General features: G+C 32.3%; 1 protein-coding gene across 2 annotated transcripts in view; it reads left to right on the plus strand.

The window, feature by feature from the left end:
- The window catches only part of LOC149422989 (corticotropin-releasing hormone-binding protein), a 78,914-nt gene extending 59,960 nt beyond the window's left edge, over positions 1-18,954 (plus strand). For both annotated transcript variants that reach the window (XM_089632799.1, XM_089632800.1), the window contains exons 5-7: positions 8,817-8,992; positions 13,861-13,969; positions 17,824-18,954. In XM_089632799.1, coding sequence (XP_089488925.1) covers positions 8,817-8,992; positions 13,861-13,969; positions 17,824-17,966 — 428 coding nt within the window. In that variant the 3' untranslated portion in view covers positions 17,967-18,954. The remainder of the gene's footprint in view (positions 1-8,816; positions 8,993-13,860; positions 13,970-17,823) is intronic.
- Positions 18,955-19,581: the final 627 nt, after the last annotated feature.

Raw genomic sequence — 19,581 nt, forward strand, 5'->3', positions numbered from 1 at the left:
GCAAAAACTCAGTTATTATACAAAAGAACCTATTTGTGTGATTCACTATCTAAGGTACTTATATATATAATTACAAAAACCTACATAGTCAAAGGGTAGGTACATAATATTAACATTAACATTATAAAATTACGAAAAAAGAACCACTCAAATGACAAATAACACAATAGACACAAAAGACACGAGTGATATTTGTTACATATTTTTGAGCAATAGTGGGAAATTTTTTCATAAAAACTTATATAATTTTGCATTTCATCCTTTATTTATTAGAATAAGTGCACCTGCAAGAACACGTGTTCCGATATAATCTAAATTTACTGATATTTTGATGGGAAATGGCGTGCAGTCACGTTTTTGACAGAATATTAATAAATCAGCAGTTTTCATTTTTTACGTGCGTCTTAAAATAGGAATTGGAAATATTTATTTCAATATTGCTTGTTGTGTGGGGTTTATTTGACCGTGATTTTTCAATCTGCAAATGAATCTGTATGCAAAAATTGTAAGGGCTTGGGCGCATTAAGAAACAATCTGAAAAAGCTAATCTGACTTACTTCTATTTTTACTATTTGATATTTAAATGTCATGGTGGTAATTCAATCCTTATATTCTATCTAATAATTGAAAGGCGTGGGCTTGGGTGCAAATATGAGCTATTTGGAAGCGTGTTGCCCGTTGCATCCTAATGACGCGGTGCTTATATATAACTATATGGCAGATCTATAGTGTCGCTTCTCTACGATATGACGTACGTACATGTGTATAAATAGGTACCTACGGATAACATATAACCCTTGTTAAAATAGCGATTAAAACACTGCTTTGCCGTTCGAATAACTGTAATATAATTTTATGAAATAAGTAAGTAAGTAGTTACCAAAGGCGTGGCGTCACTTTTCCAGATTTTTTGGCAGAAATATTTTAATTTATTTTGTTTTTACAGCCGAATTTTTCTTCAAACATAGTATTTGGCTTCCCAAAAGAGTAATATCTAGACAATTTTTTTCTGACGAAAAGTTGTATTGCAAAAAAAATTCCATTTGAGTATAAAGATACCAAGAAGAATTTCTCCCTCGGTAATTAAGCGAGGCAATAGAAAAAGGTTGGTGCTGAAACCTACCTACAACTTTTTTAATGAAATCAAGATTAAAATTTCTCCTGTTGCGTTATGAAAGGCTGGGAGATACCAGGCAGGTAACTTAGGAAATTGAGACAAGAAATTAATTCCTGCGAGTGAAGCATTTTAACATAATGTATGGTGTTTTATAAGATTGTAATTTTCGGGTAGATTTAAAAAATATCAAATAAATAAAAATAAACAATTTTAAGTGTTTTTGAAAGTGAAAGAGTCAACGGTTAAAAATATTACGTACATATTTTTTTATATTAACTCCATACCGAAGGCACTGATTTGACACTGACTGACAATAATTTCTCTCCTATGGGGACTATCCCATATTTGAGAATGCTGTGTGAAGGGTCTTTTTAAGGAGAGAATGGAGTGAACATGCTGTTGGACACGGAGCGTCTTCCATTTGAAATACCGGTAGAACAAGGACAGCATTCCCACCTGTTGTCTGTGCTCTAAAGATTGCAATCATTTAACTATTTTCCTCTTCTAACGACAGCTTAACTGTAATTCCCCAATTAACTCCCCTCCCTCACTCCTAACAATTCCACTCTTTCATAAATTCTTCGACTGATTTGAGTTTGCCCCTCTCCCCGGCTTCTGGCCCCTTTTCTAATGTTAATATATATATATATATATATATATATATATATATATATATATATATATAACTTTAGTATACGACTCATCCTGATGAAGAGAACATTTTTCTGGAAATATCTAGATTTTGCCTATAATAAACTAATATAAACAAAGTAATTTGACTTATTGAAAACAAAAGATTAAAAGATTACGATGATAGGTGACAAAAGAGCTGAAAAAGCATACGTTTAGGAATGGCAAAATGTTTGCTCACTCACTACAATAATGGGCCGACTGGTTAATTCGCGAGTCTATAAAGATTGCCAAAAAAACATCGGAGGTTTTCTACCATTCGCCCTCGATATTTGTATTTTAGTAGGTACTGTCACAGGGTAATTGAAAATATTTTGCGATGTCGTAATATGAAAGAAATGAACCAAGAGGCGTATGAGAGGTGATTTTATTTGAAATACAGAAAATGCATTTGAACGATCAACATAATTCAGCCTACAAAATATTTTCAGTAAGGAAAAGTTTTGTTTGTCAGTTGTTGGAAACTGCTTCCCAGACTTTTTTTTGTAGTTCCGAACATTATATAGGTAGGTACAATTTATTACTTTTAATTTGAATGATTAGCATGGTAAGCTAGATATATGAAAACATTACTTTAAGTGTGTGGTTACAATTTTTTTGATAGGCTTTACTCAACGACCAAGTCTATTATGTCAATGGCTTAAGTCGTTGGTTGTTTGTCGCTACATAAGTTTTAAGATTTTTTTTCACATCGATTCAATTGTGTTCGTTTATGTAATGCATAGACCACATAGTCGGCGCTAGCTCTAGATAGGTCCGTACGTATGCAAAGTATAGTAGTTTGATAATGACAATTTTTATGAAATATTTTGTATTTCTTATTTTTAAAATAAGCACTTTAACGGCTTTGTTTGTGATTTGATGAATGTGACATTGTAAAAAACTGTGTACATTATTTTTTTATCACAGCATGTAGCAGTTATAACGAATACAACAAACTTCTCGGAAATGGTGAAACGGTGCGCCAACTCTGGACTAGGTACGAAAGATAAAGACTTTCTCTAGGCGCTCTAGAACCGTACCGAAAGGGACGATACATCTCGATATTAGTGTCAGTTTTCAGCCTAGTATTCCCCTTAGTACCTCGCTGGGAGAGACGACTCATATCGCTACCAAGATCAGGTCCTAAAACTTCGACCGGCATGGGATTTCTGCTCGTTCAAGGCCATGCGTCTGCTTATAAAGACCGTCCGTGGAACATCATTTGGTAGGTAGCGTGGAGCTGGGTTCTGATTAGTTAATCATAGGTTAATAATTTGCGTAACTAGTACAATGTCCTGCGTTCGTAGATAGGGATGCCATAATAAGCTCGAGAAGTATTAGGGGGCGCGCAGTTTTGTCCCATTGTAACATTTATACTGTAACTTACTATTTAGAATCACACCAAATTCGCGCATATTGGAGATGGTAACATTGAAAAACCTTGTACAAAAAATGTAGATTTTCTCTGTTTAAAATCTTTTGGGGCCATTTGACAAATTTTAATACTCCCTTGAAATGTTTATGGATTGTGTGTTTAGTATGTAGAATATTGTAGAAATGATTTATTTTTTAATGTGTTTAGTATGTAGAATATTGTAGAAATGATTTATTTTTGAAAATTAATTTTTGAATTAAAATTTTTGAATAAAAATTAATTTTCAAAAAAGTGCTGCCGTTATGTTTTGCTAGTTTGTCGCGTTTAAGGTGTATTTTTTCACAACTATGTCGGATTATTTTATTTGAGAACAAAAGTAATTGAGTGGAAATGTTTATGATGTACCTAAAATGTATAGGTAGGAGGTTTCTGTTTTCCATGGTTTGTAACAAAATAAACTATCTTTAAAGCAGAAATTCTTTTAATGTTATCCACGGTATAACGTTAAAAAGCTAATAGAAGATAAATGTACCATATCGTGCTAGTAATTTGGCAAAAAGTATCCACCCTTCCGGGCAAATGATAATAATATATCATGAGATATCACCAAGGAGACCGAAAATAAGCGACAAACTCATTCATATTATTTCGTTCAAGGATACTCAAATATATTAAACTGTAATATATTAGCTATGATCATTGAACAGTAGAGGACGCAGAACACCGTTGTACCTAAATCCTAAAATACAACTCATTTATCGTTTGTTGTTTGATATTTACATATCATTAAGTGAAGAACGTAATTGCGTGCCTCTTCAATTCATGGTGATAAATATTTGGGTTATTATGCTGTATTTCATCCTTCTTTCGCAAACGTGTCCATCATTAGAGTTGATTTGTAGATTGTGGTGAAGTATGTATGTATGTATGTTAAAAAAATACAGTGTTGAAAGTGATAATCCTCTTTTTGTGGTTTTCTGCGTTTCGTTTTGGTGTACCTTTTGAATTCTTTAGAAGAAAACGTTTGAAAGATTGTTTAAAAATATACCCATCACTAATGGTATAATATTACGAATATTACGGTACACTAGAAAGTGTGGGATGATACAATTACTCGATATAAACAGAATTTATAATAAACCAAGAAATGTTTTATTTGGTATCGTCGGGGTATGGACCTGTAATCTCCTGTAAAGAGTCCAAAGCCAAGAATCTTCCATACCGCTGTGTCACTGATGTTATCAATTGCACAATTTTTCAGCAAAATAGGCTTCATTGTGATGTAAAATTTTAGGTTTGCGTAAAATCAGAATCATTTATCGGGATTTTTTTTAAAAGACTTAAACTTTCAATTTGGCATGCGGGTATTGGTACAGTCAACCATTCATTGGATAACCAACATATTTGCCATGGATCACCTCTACTGGTTGTCTACGTTTGGTGACTTAGCAGTGATGTCCGGGTTCATAGGGTGAGGTTTATCCTGGTCTTGGCGACGGATGAACTACCCACCGACTGCGTGGCGGTCCTCTGATCTCTTCATTTGGACTCTCTCGATCCATCACCTTGCACGGCAGTGGAAAGGATGGATTCTAACGTCCGTCACTCATGGACACATTGACCCCCATATTAGAACCCACCACTCTTACCTTTTTCTTTCCCAAAACTTACTCCCATTCTTTTCATTAAAATACAAAAAAGATGCAAAAGCAACGATGTCAGGCCCAGTGGGAATTAATTTCTTCAGGGCCTCCAACGTAGAGTTGTTTTAAAAAAGATTATTTGTAATTCAAATACACTGCTAAATAAGTATTTACAAGAATAATTCTATAGCATAAACAAGTTACGTAATCTTTATCATGCTCTTTAGTAATATTTTGTCATTGGCTATTATAACATTGTGTAGGATGCGCAGTTAACTTTTCCAATAAGCGGCAGATGGCAGCAGCCGGCCTCCGCATGAACCCGAAAGCTTTAAGACGTACCTAGAGAAGCAAATGGATTCACTGGGCGCACATGCCGAACAATGACTTACACAAAGTTGGCATCTCGTGACCTAATTGTGGCTATTCTTAGTCCCTTACAAACTAAACCCATAAAACTTTAATGCTGTTTCTCTAATGGTTTATAGTTTAGGACCCATCAGTATGCATTATTACTTTTAACCCAATTATTCCATCTAAGTTTGCAAACAATTTATGTTTCGCGAGTAATTTTAACTCAAACATAGTTAATAACAATATGTCATGTTTTCAAAAGATCCAAAAATTGTATAGAATACATATATGTAAGTTTAACCCCTAGCCTTAAAACTAGGGTTTTTACGTCATTTTTAAATCCCGCGGGATAGCGGGATTTATATTAATGGATATTAAGTTGAAATAATGCCAACATTTCGTAAACAAAAACACACATTGAAAAGGAGACCTTGTGAGTAATTTAAGAGAACTTTTCGAATTATTTATCTTTGGTACTAGTAATAATATAAAATGATTTTGAAAAGGTAACGTAATAAGTATTTTAAAGGGAATTTCATTTAAAAACGTCGTAAAAACATAGATTACGAAGAGTATTATCATCCGTAAGTGAACAGACATTTGTGCACACTCATTTTAGCCCAGCATTGGAAAAAGCTATGTTTGCTTCCACAGTCTATCCTCAAGAAGGTACAAACTGAAAGAACTAAAAGAGAGACATATCTTTCTTCAAAATCGATTCCACATTTTGACGTTTCCGAGCTTGAGATGCGGCTCTGTCCTCTCTTCCTAACGTCAAGTTCAAAAATTTCTTCATTGTCATTGACAACGTATTATTATGTAAGCATCTTATTATGATATAATTTTTGTATTTTTTCAATCCCGCAGTCTTGCATGTCCCACAAGGAAGATTTCGCAAAACCGCGGGATGAAATATTGCTGAAATCCTTCTTAAAAAATTACCCTTTCCTTGTGTATGAGGCGTGCTTTATCCAATTTTGGATGAAGACTTTTTTTATCTTACCATGGAGGAATTACTCCAAACCAAGTTTTCTCTTTGATGGAAATCGAATACAATCAAATTTATCAGAGACAACTACTGAACTTACTGCAAATTATTCTATGAAAAAAAATACTATCTTTACTTACAAAGGGTTTTCAGAAAATATTTCTCTACTTACTTATTCAATGCAAAATGTAAATAAAAACGATATTTGTTTAACTCGTTGTTATATTTTTTTTTTTCACTAATTTTTCTAATTTGAACTTGCATATTCATTTAACTTATTTTCCTGTTAATCTTATACAAGGAAAATTCTTTCATTTGACAATGTAAAACATTGTCTTCTTTTGGTTTAAATGAGGAATTATTTTCGTCCGACTTATTTCACTTTTCTTTGACTTATTTGACCAAAAATCTTTTTTCTTGAGGGCCTTTTCCATTTTTGACTTTTGGGAAACAATCAAAAGTAAAACTTTTATCAAGATATATGTTTAACAAACACTTAGTAGTAAAGGGACAAAGATAACAATAATATTTGAATATAGCGCCGTTTTTGTGAAAAATCACCTCAAGTGCGTTATACCAATATATATAATATATTACAACAATATGAACTAACTATAGACAGGTAAAACTATTAAACTAGACTAGTAAACTGGTTGCATTCACCAGTTCGTCAATCACTAATACAAAACTATGTGTACATTTGATTAATGAACGTGATGCTGCTTTAAAATGTGCATATATATTATTTATTAATATCGACAACCTCTTGGCTACGAATCCGGAGGTCCTAATATCGAATCCGAATGTTGCGAGATCGAATCCGGAGGTTGCGGTATCGAATCCGGAGGTTGCGGTATCGAATCCGGAGGTTGCGGTATCGAATCCGGAGGTTGCGGTATCGAATCCGGAGGTCCTAATATCGAATCCGAATGTTGCGAGATCGAATCCGGAGGTTGCGGTATCGAATCCGGAGGTCGGAGGATCGATCCCGGCTCGCGCAAATCATTTTTAATTGGTTAATTTGTGTTATTTCACAATTAATTAACTAAAAAAAATATATGGTATATTTATGGTACATTACAGAATGGTAGATAATTTCAGAATCACTCTGTTGAAAGACCACCGTTCAAAATCGCAAATATCTTTAGCCGTATTTGGTTCCCAGATCTGAATAACCTGGTATTCTCTCACATCTTCCTCTTACCCATCTCCTTCCCCTCTTCACTACCTTCAGCTTCACAACATACCCTTTAGCTTGTATATCTTTGCAATAACATTATTGCAATCTTATAAATGCCTCAATTTTCAGGTTCATCAAAATTAACATCCTATAAACTTCACTCTAAGCCATTCATAACCCCTAGCAACGCCGGGTACGTATCAGCTAATTTTAATATAAGAACATTTTTTTTAAATTTCTCATTAAAAAAATCTCACTATCCATGGACGTGAATATCTACACAATTTTAATTAAGTAAAGTTAAGTCTACCTCCGACGTCCCCAAATTCTCCCACAAGTCAAATCAACAACACTCCCAGCACCGATAAGAACAAACTTTGAAATTTTCAGTGAAATCGATCCAGTTGTTTTTGGCATACATATACGGACATTGTCTTTTATATATATATTTTTTTAAGTTACTCTGTTTTTCAACCTTTAATCTATATATCGTTGGGGAAAACAAGTTGTGTAAGCGGTAAAAAGTAACTGTTTTTGTCTGTTTTAACTACAGGAAAAATATATATCACCAGAAGAAAGATAATTTATTAGTGATATTTCTTATCACTAATATCTTTTATTTAATTAAAAATACTTCGCTTCAAAACTACTTTATTGAATACATAAACCAATAGGTTCAGAAACAAATAAATTAAAAAAATATTTCAGAATATATCGGGAACACGCGTTATTTTCCTAGTAGATGTCATGACGGATTGCGACAATTCAGTATTCCAATATCAATATAAATATTTGTATGAACAGGTGTAACGCCGTCCTCAAAAAACATTTACCTTTAACTGATACTTTATTGACAACTCTGTCAATTCATTCGCTAAGCGCCGGCAGTCCCATTTTTAACAGGACAACAAATAATTTAACCAGTTTTTTAATAAATTAACAGTATTTACTTTATATCAGTAAGTTTTCTCAGTGCAACGATGGTCACATTAAACATTTAAAATCTGTATTAATTTGCTATTAGTTTTATCAAATGTAATTTACTTTATATTTGTAACAAGTTCTCTATTTCAAAGATATATAGAGTTACGACATTGAGTCCACAAGTTTGAATATATACAGATTTACGACATTGAGTCCACAATTTTGAATAACCTTTTACTTAAACTGAAGAAATTTTAATTGAAAGCGTCCTAGAATTATTTTCCGAAAATATTTACAAAAATTACAGTTAAATTTATATTACTCTATTTTTTTAAATATATATAATTAATAATATGATTAATTAATTATAATATTATAATTAATATGACTATTTTTACAGCGACATCCTTATAATGGAGTGCAAAAAGTTCGCAAAAAAACTTTTTCCTGTGGTTTCCTTGTTATCCTTGACAAATATTTGTAGCTCTTCTCTTTAACACAACCAGATCCAATTCACTCTTCGATCTGCATTCTATACCCTAATCTGAAGTTTCCTTACACAGCCTGCAACGTCCTGCTCTACGACGTAGAGGACATCTACACCCTGCGGAACTACGGCAAGGCCTCGAACTGCTCCCTGTCCACAGTGTTCCCGGCCTCCGTGAGGGTGGTGGCCCTCAGCGTCGGGGTGGCTTCGGCCCGCACTAGCCGGGAGGTGGAAACTGGCACCATCCATAAGGTAATAATAAAAAAAAACATATATATGCATCCACCCCATCATTTTACCCTCCCCATCATATTTACTAGTTGATTTTCAGATCGCTATAAATAAGACCAAATTTCCTAAATTGGGGATGCCATTCTCCCATTAGCTCTGAACAACATAAAAATCATTATTTCATGAACACGTGCAGCTATGGTGAAAATTACCATGCCAACGTTCAGTGTAGATTCTCACCGAGTGACAAAGTCATCAGTCACTTACTGTTTATTCAGCTCACCAAACACCGGCCCAGGTATAATAGAATAAATTAACTTCCCTTCAAAGAGAAACATTGTATGCGTACAGCCTTTTGCTTGAATAATGAAAATAGTCCTTTCACGAGCCTCACGAGAGGTAAATACTAAGGACGGGTTGTTTCACAGAATTTAAACAATTCATCAAATTTCAAAGTTGATTTTCAAGTTCAGTGAAGTTTATATTCAAGTTCTGTCACTGGCCAGTCATTTCACAAAACTAAAATGACAAAAGAACTTGAAAATCAACTTTGGAATTTGATGAATCGTTAAAATTTTGTGAAACAACCTATCCTAAAACACTTATCATCAAATCAGCACAAAAGGTGTGTGCGATATTATTCTTAAAGTGTGTTTGTATAGTCCCAATGAAAATACTGTCCCAATGAGTAATGAGCCCTGGCCTGCGAAATTTTGCACAGTGGTCTAGAATTTCTAGGTAATTTCAAATAAATGATTTTCTGCAGAGAAATGAACAAAATATGGAACAAAGAAAAATTAATTACAAAATTATTTGAATTAATCAATTTATTCCGTTGCTAATGTTGGCAATAATTAAATATGTTTCAACCAGAGTATAAAGCGGTTATAAAAGTTGCGTTCACCTATTATACACAGCATTATACACACCTATTATACTACTATATACACAGGGTGTAACAGCCAGAGATGTGCAAAATGGGTACCCAAAACCATTTGAAATGCAAAATGGAAATGGGTCAAAACTTTTCCATTTGAAAATGCAAAATACAAAATGGTTTTTAGAAAAGCATTTAAAATGCAAAATGCAAAATACCTATTTTCAAAATGCATTGAAAATGCAAAATGGTTTCTCAGGTCAAACAATCAAATTAATTATAAAATTTTTAAACAATTTCGTCATTTAATAATGGACATCAATGTAGAAAAAACATATTACATGATGGTTAATCCAAAAACACCACGACTACGGATTATGAAACCACAAAAAATTTGCACGGGACTAATGTTGCCAACGTAAAAACATAGAAACTGCCATCTAACATTTAATATTACAGCGTCATGGCCCCATGTTCAGTATTTGAATCAGTATTTTTATAACAATTATTTTATAAGCAATAATTATTAGCCTGAAACACTCATCCACATTGAAAAATCTCCTGATAAAAGATACATGACGCAAACGGGACTTGAACCCGTGTCCTTTCTATTTCCGGTCGACAGCTCTGACCACTGAGCTATGGCGGCTTATCTCTTGTCCGCGAAATAATTCAATATATACTAGTGTTTCATTCAAAAATTACTGCTTGTTACATTTTTTCACCTGAAACAACCAATTTTATTTATTGTTTTGGTGTTTAATTCGTAGAACTCCATTTAATTTTTTTTTTCATTTGAGTTTGTTAGTGACAGTTATAATAGTGACAGTTTGATAATGGCCTCAAAAGCCGAAACAGCTGTCACATTAAAAACTGTAAAAATAACAGAAATACTTGCAGAACTTAATAATTATTATAACATTATTAAATTTGATTTATTTTAAATTTATTTAAAAAAAAAAAAAAATGATCGACCAACTTTATTTTGGTTTGGCTTTATTATAGTTGGCGTCATGTATCTTTTATCAGGAGATTTTTCAATGTGGATGAGTGTTTCAGGCTAATAATTATTGCTTATTAAATAATTGTTACCCTTTGTGCTATGCATAAAAAATCTTGTCTTAAACATTAGTTTACTAAAAAAATAATAATTAGTATTTTTTGTAATGGTTTCACTCAATTGCCAGGGCTCCTACCAGGGAGCAACTTGACAAATGTAAATTATCTCTCATAGCGAGGCTGAGGAACGACTGATATTTGGGGCTTATGAAAAAAATATGAGTGGAGATAGTATATAGGAAGAATGTTGCAAAAAAGCATTTAAAATGGAAAATGCATTGAGAAAAGCATTTAAAATGCAAAATGCAAAATGGTTTTTAGAAAAGCATTTAAAATGCAAAATGGAAAATACCTATTTTGCATTTCCATTTGAAATGGATTTATTTGAAATAAAGCACATCTCTGGTAACAGCACGTAACTGAAGAATTTAACCGGCGATTTCTGAACACACGTGTAGTAAAACCCGTAGACATGTCATTTTGTTGTTCGATGATATTTTTTGTATTTAGATACACAAAAATATGGTTTGTATCACACGTGCGGCGGAACCACGTGATATATGCTCTCTCTCTCTCTCTCTCTCGTCTCTTACCTTAGTCTCGTTTCAGCAGCAGCAGCTGGAGTGCGTATAACGCGACCCGCTAGACTGTATCCAACTACTTTTTTGCGAAGGGTGATGAAAAAATTTTGTTTTGTTTTTAGCCGAAAAAAATGGCATCGGACAGAAAAACGACATGTAAATTTTTTACTCAGAATATGCTCACGAATCGCTGGTTAAAATCCTTCGGGTGAATGCTGTTTCACCCTGTATAAAGCGGAAAATCGTTGCGTTCACCTAGAATACCGATAAAACCGTTCAATTTTTATGACGCCGGTGCACACTCATGACTGTTTTTTCTGTTTCAAAAAACAGATATCTGCTTTATAGTTAATAATATTATCCTTATAAAGTATATACATTTACATCCAACAATATTATAAGGGTTCTTCATTATTTTATAAAACGATGTATTGTTAGTTGAAATTTCATGAAGTTTGATCTAAAAGGAAAGTTAAGAATTCTCACTTATTATAATTATATTTAGAATCTATGATTATTGTTATGACAAGCTTTGTGATCAAATAAGAAACTTGAACCCAATTATTTTTGAAAGGCATTATAAAATAAGTGTTTTTTCTCAAAACTAGTAGGATGAGATCTACGAAGATTCTAACGTAACTTGTCAATCGACAAAACAAGCAAACAACTACTTCATAAAGCACCTCGTTAAAAAGAGTCATTCTGCATTCTGAGATTAATTTTAGGCTGGCCGCATACATACGTTTTCCGTATTCGATTTCCGAATTCGTTTTCCGTATTCGGACATCCGAATGCACGGAATCAGTAGTAATACATTAACTGCCGCACACTTTCGTTTTAGTTCCGAACGGAACAAATTCCTTACGCACGTTCCGAATGCGAGCCGGCGCGTACGGAGAAACCGAATGGAAAAAACGTAATGACGTCATGTGGAACGCAGCTCTTGCATACATTTTGTTTGTGCCGACGCAAACGTTCGGAAATTTCCGTTTAGTAATTCAGTGTCGCCAACGGATCTTGACCTAATATCGCCGTTTCTCATACATAAGGTAGCGTAAAGTAGCAGAATTTGCTGTTAGGTGGGACATGTTAAAACTTGATGTTTTTACGTGAAAATAAAAATTTAACACTGGTACTGACGTTTATACATTCCGAATGAAGAAAAACGAACGTTTGCGCTAGTCTCACGGAATTCCGAATACGGAAAACGAATTCGGAAATCGAATACGGAAAAAGTATGTATGCGGCCAGCCTTAATAAGCAAAATAAATTATGACAATAATTTAAAATACAGAGCAAAACAAGCTGAATAATAATTGAAACATTTTTAACTATCTCTTTTTGCTCGTAGTGCATTATCTCAATAATGCTGTTACAGCATAAATTAAACTTTTATTTATTTTAATTTTATTACTTTATTTAATTTTTATTCAATATAATTACTTTATTTATTTGAGACGCAAACAAAACATTTATAGAATATTCTTATATATAATACAAACAATATGAGTATTCAATTATAAGTGTCCCTAGACTAAAGCATTCACGTTTGCACATTCACAAAAACCAACAAATAAATATAAAATTTAAATATTGAAGACAATATTAGTGATTTCTAAACGAAAATCTGAAACAGAAAAATCAGAAAAGGAAACGGTCACATCTGGGACTCGAACCCAGGACCCTTGTCTTTCCGGGACAGTGCTCTACCGACTGAGCTAATGGGACCCTATTCCCTTCGGTCACTTTTAACTGTATCATACTTCGAATAAGAACCACCAACATTGTCTTCATTTTTTCACCGCACATTTTTATTGGTAACTATCTTTATGTATGATCGCAAGATTCAACCAAATATAAAATTGTACAGTTCTGTAACGGCGGACCAATACACCGTTTATAATACTATTTTTTATAATCAAAATTGCCCTGCATTTGAAGTCCGCATTAATGTAAGTCAATGGATGTCCGCCATTACAATATTCAATTATATTGTATAATAAAATCTCTTTGTACCATTGCTGTCGTAGTTCCCACTTTTTAAAGCAGCTCTTTGACTCAGATAGAAAAAACGGTATCAGAAGTGGTAACCGCGCTTTCGTTAGGGCAAATTAAGATTTTAGTTTAAAGTTATCTAACCTGACAAAGGCACGGTTATGCCATGGTATTTTAAAAGACTAAGTTACTTACTAGTCACTTAAACTTACATTGTTTCATTTGTTTGTCATTCACACTATAAATAGGAACAGGTACCTAAAGAAATATGTAGGTACCTTTTGTTTATTCTGCGAGAAATCCCAAAATAATAGTTTTCCAACCAATATATGTCAAATTTTAACTAATTTATTCGATTGAATTACAATTATTTCCAGTGCCAAAAGCGAGGTTTGCCGGACTACGTTGAAATTGGAGGCTCCGCCGGCTTTGACAACATAAACCTGGAAAAGGTGGATACCGTATGCGGACTTGACTCTACTCCGGGTAACTACAATAACATTGTTATACACTTTCACCTACCACCTCGAACCTCCCACCTTCCTCTACCTTTCTACTTCTTCCTGCCCTCTGAAACTTCTCCAATTTCATCGATTAAAGACTTTTAGTATGTTTAATGAAATACTCGTTAAAATAATGCAGCATTCTACAGTTTGCTGTTCGTATAGGTTTGTATAGTTTGCCAAATAGCTTTGTTGTAGCGAAGTTAGTGAAAGCGTTACAGAAAATTTTCGAATAAAAATAATCTTAAGGATCTTCTATATATTTCAATATCTTTTAATAATAGTTGAAATTTAATGGTTTACTAAATCCTTTGGATTGGAAGTATTCTTCGCAAATGTACTTTTTATTTGTACCATTTACTGTGCCATTCCGATTTTCTGCAAATTATGCATTTGCGATAAGAACTTAAACCTATTATGAAAGATGAATAATTGAAAAACACAAAGTAGTATTTGATTGCACAAAGACCTATTCCGTTACTTTCCTTTCTAACGTAAAGGTTCCTAATAATATTATCTTTAAGTGTCCTAACCAAATAACACCTGATATCCTCTCGTTCTTCTCCCAGAAATGTTGATTTTTCCGCTCGAGAAGTCAGTATGCTAATTCATTTGGGAAAGGAACAGAAAGTTTTTTTCCGTTTATGAAACTACGTAACATGTGAGTAAATAAACGAAGTTATACGGAGTTGGTTTATTAGATTTCTACTTCAAAATTATACGCATCTGTGCTTTCTTCAACATGAAATATTTTTGACGCAACCTTGCACAGGAACATATTTAAGTTTCGGAATATTATTCGTTTTTAAATCAGGCACATTCACGTTATTTTACGTCACTAAAAAAACCTTCAGAAAAGGTAGTTTTAGTTTATATCACACACCATAGAATGTACAGAATTTTCATAAACTATTATTATACGTTCAGATACAAGTATATACCTACTAACTGTGATAATAATTGATAAAGTTGATAATACGATATTTTTGGTTTGATGAAAATCTGATTTTCTCAGCGGAATATATAAAAGTGGCACTAATCATGGAAAAAACATTTTGTTAAAAAAAAGATAAAAAATTAAGAAAATGCAAATTGTGTGATTTTTTTCCTAAAATATACCTAAAAATATGGATTTAGCGAACATTTAAGGAAAGAGATCAAGCCCCTAAAGTGTAACTAGTCCCTTTTTTATTACCCTGATAACATTTTTTCTAAATGTTTTTCATGACATTCTTTTCTTCGAAATTGTATTGATACTTAGAATTATTTGTTAAAAGCACATAGTATGAAAATAATAAGGTTTGATTCTATTTCAAAGCTTTAAGAGCTCGACTTCTGTGAAATTTGATTTAAGTTCAATACCAGAATGATTTAATGACAAGTAATTGAATCAATTGGTCTCTGGTATCATAATATAAGAGATCAATTTATTTAATTACAAGGTTCGATACTCGGAACCTGATGGATAAATACTCGTATGTACCTACATGGAACCATCCACGTGTACGAATTTTATACACCATAAAATACCTACATATCCACAGCGCAAAGTATGTTGCTTTCACCTGCCAAAGAATCAAACATAGACTGGTCGCTCTAACATTTTCATAAGATTGTATTCTGATCGAAATGAAACCAAACAGTTTTTGAACTGGACGTTTGCATGATAAACTATTGAAAATAATTACGATTTATTCTGCATAACAAAGCGTGGCAATCGAATATGCAACTGAATTACTGAGATTCTTTGTAAGCATAATCATTTCGATGAAAAGTTGAAACAATTTTTAGAAAAAATCATATATTAAATAACAACAAACTTGTATTGAAGAATGTCACCCACCAACGTTTTATGTCCGGGGAAGTTTATTTGTCGTACAATACAATTTCAAGTAACCTGTTATGAGCTGAAAAAGATAGTTTCTTTTACTTAACTTTTGAATTGTTAAGAGAACATTGAACATAAATAGACTATACAATTAAAAAATTGCAAAAAAATATCATTTCTTGGTAGAATCAAAACAAAGTAAATAAAGAAACATGCCAGATAATATACAATACAATTATATCACCACACTTTAATTACTGTTCAAGTATTCTTTTTCTCTGCAATAAAGAGAAAATGAAAAAAAAAATGCAAATACTGCAAAATAAAGCAATGCGAATAATACTTAAGCGCAACATATACACACGGATAAGAGACATGTTAAAGGAGCTGAATATTTTGACGGTGAAGCAAACTGTGTATTTGAATGTACTTATTTTTATACATAAAATTAACTTAGGGATGATGTCTAAGGAACTGAAAAGAAAAATAAATTACAATAACGAGATACACGGACACGGGACGAGAAATTCTAAGCAAATTAGATTGCCAACAAGAAAAAAAACAAGCACCCAAAAATCTCTGATGTACCAGGCCGTTCAACTATATAACAAAATCCCGAAGGAAATTGCTGTGATAGAAAATATTAATAAGTTCAGAAATGAATTAAGAAAATATGTCTATCTCAATTATTAATGTTTCTTTTTTTGTGACTTTATTGAAATATTTAAAGAAAGATTATGTTTGCCAAACAATGTACATGTTTATATGTTTATAAAACTATTAGCACACACGAAGATGTGAGCTAACTTAAGATTAATAAATAAATAAAATAAATAAATAAATAAACCATTTTAAAAGTCGGCAAAAGTTGACTTCTGGTAGAATATCCTGGTTGTATTAAATACGATTCACAATACTGGCGAATAAATTTTTGCATACATTCATATAATTTTCGCATATATTTAGGATTGTTATAAAAACCATTGATCTCAAAATGGTTTTTTCATTAGGCCTATCAATAGCCCGAAGGCGCCCTGTGGAATGAATCGGAGCCTGACCCGACTTGGAATTGAAATGACCCGACTTGGAAAAAAAAACCAACCCGAATTGAAATGATATTGATCAAATTTGGCTATTTTTCGGCGATTTTCTACGAAATTCATTTTATTTAAAGGTACCATGTTCCGACGAAGCCGCGAGGAAAAAAAACATATTTATAATCATTCAAAATAATATTTTTCTGATGAACAAATCACTTTACGATTTAAGCGCGCAAAAAAACAGCACTTTGAACTCTGACGGAACAATTTTTTCTGGCTCCCTGTTGTTTTCCAATTTCAAAAAACACTTGAGTAAATAAAATAATTTATATGGGTGGTATATAAAGCAATGACTAAATTAAATACGTATTAAAGCCATAAACAGTAAAAAATGGGGTTTTTATTTATATTTTTAAAAATCCTTTAAAAACGTCGTACCACTAACTCCAAGCCAATTAAGTGGTATTGGAACTGCTCAGGCTTTCAGCAGAACATCACTTTTGGGCGGTTCAGTGGCCTTCTAGATAAAATGTGATTAAATATATTATAAAATATATACACTACTTCATTTCAGCATACCCGAACATAAGTACTACATTGTTCTATCCCCGATATAGCGGTTTTACACTATAGGAAGCCAATACTGAATTTTTTGAACCATTCAAAATACTTATTCCAAGCCTATTCTAAAATATTGTTATTTTTTCGTAAACCTTACCATATTCTGTTTTTTTTTAAAATATATTTTCTTGTATTTGTATCAAGTGTATTTTTTTAATAATTTTATTTTATTAGATTCAATCTTATTATTTTTCATATTAAAGAAGTACTGTACTATGGAAACGCTTAAATAAATTCTAAAAATAAATATAATACTGATAATAACAGGCTGGATGCACCTTGTCGAAGCGAACAAAGATGATGATGAGATTTTTGAACAATAATGATTTACTCTTGTTCCCTTTTCAGACCGTTCACTCGCCTCCATCTTCTGCGAGGTGACCACAGTCCGCTTGGTCTCGGGCGGCCAGTTCGAGAACTCCGTCACCATCGGAGTGAAGAAACTCGGTATGGACGACATCATGGACGCCACCCTGGTCTGCGGAATGTAAACCTCGACATCAGCTTATAGTTAATAAAGCGTAGTCAAATTATCATATTTATTATTATTTGCCGTAAAGACACTCAAATAGTTTTACGATTTAAAAAATGTTTGAAATTTTAACTCCGTTACTGAATAAGTTATATTTTGATAGTACGTTCCGACAGTTGTGGGAAAACACGAAACATCATAGTGAGAGGCATACAAGAAAATACAGTCATCTCTTGTTGATACTGAAATTTGTAGGAAAACACCATACACTATAATGAGAGGCATACAAGCAAAAACACTAATATCTTGCCTTTTCATTATTTCTAAACACGAACAAAACATTTTATTTACATTCATTTCGAGAAATTTTTTTTTTGTGATTATTGTTTCAAACAGTATTTATTTTTTATTTATTACATCTATTAATTGACACCAGTTTTCAGTTTTTTAATATGTTTAAGAACCCAAAGAGAAAATGCAGAAAAGATTTTTTTTTATAGCTCTCTTTGATTTTACAGCCCTCAAGTAACTTAAATATATTTAAAAAAATGTTGTTTACGTTAAAAGTATTCATTATGCTTAGGTACCCAAGAAAGTACGAGTTTCAGAAGTAATAAAAATATTTCAGACGATTTTTTAGAGTAAATATCTAAAACCAGGAAAATTACATAAGATTCAATCTCACTGGCTTGTAAAACACAGTAATATTATATTATATATTTTTTAAGAATTACTTTGAATTGTTAAAGATATGTCATGCTGGGTTTTACATTAGGTGGCTACTTGTATTAGTATGTTTGTTTTTATATAGAATCTAACGGGTTATAGTATCACATTCCTCATCTTAGTTTTTTAAATATATCAATAGATATTATTATACAATTTCTTTTATAGAGTACCTGAACAACAATGTATGTTTTTTTTGCTTATTTTCATATTTTGCCAACACCCTTCCTTACTGAATGAAATTGGTATAACCTACGGATAAATGCGATAAAAATGATAACTGTAATACTAAAATTATTTTTGAATTCCATTGTCTATGTAAAATAAATTAATAATCTCAGAACTGTATTCTTGTGAAATAAAGTATAATAATTAATAATAAACTTGTGCATCAATGCATTTTATTATTGACAGCCCTTTTCTATCACAAAACCTTACATAAAAAGTACGAAGCTTTATAATGACAAGACTAATAGTTGGTTTATATACAGGGACATAGATTATTTGCTTTAACCAGTGATTCCTGAAATTATTTGGAGAAAAGAGGTTAATGAAATTTCGATCTCCGGTAACATTTTAATGTTTTTTTTAAACATAAAAATTCAATAAGTATTGGAAAAGTAAGGCAGTTACTCGTCTGAGTGACCAGTGATAACATATTGAAGATTTTTTGGTTGTTTGATATAGTAGAAATTTTTTGTTTTTTTTTTTAAGATTCAGGAGACCAATATTTCGTTCAAATGTTTCTCTCCATATAACGTCAGGAATCACAAGTAAATCACGGTATAAGTAAATCAAGTACGCCCCTTACTACCTATTTATATATATATATTTATACTATTTAAAAATCTTATATATATACTCATTTATATATAAGTCGACCGATGATCCAAAAAACTTATTTCCAA

This window comes from Hesperophylax consimilis, chromosome 6, assembly GCF_061612785.1.
Source record: "Hesperophylax consimilis isolate HC1 chromosome 6, BYU_Hcon_1.0, whole genome shotgun sequence".
Classification (NCBI taxonomy): Eukaryota; Metazoa; Arthropoda; class Insecta; order Trichoptera; family Limnephilidae; genus Hesperophylax; species Hesperophylax consimilis.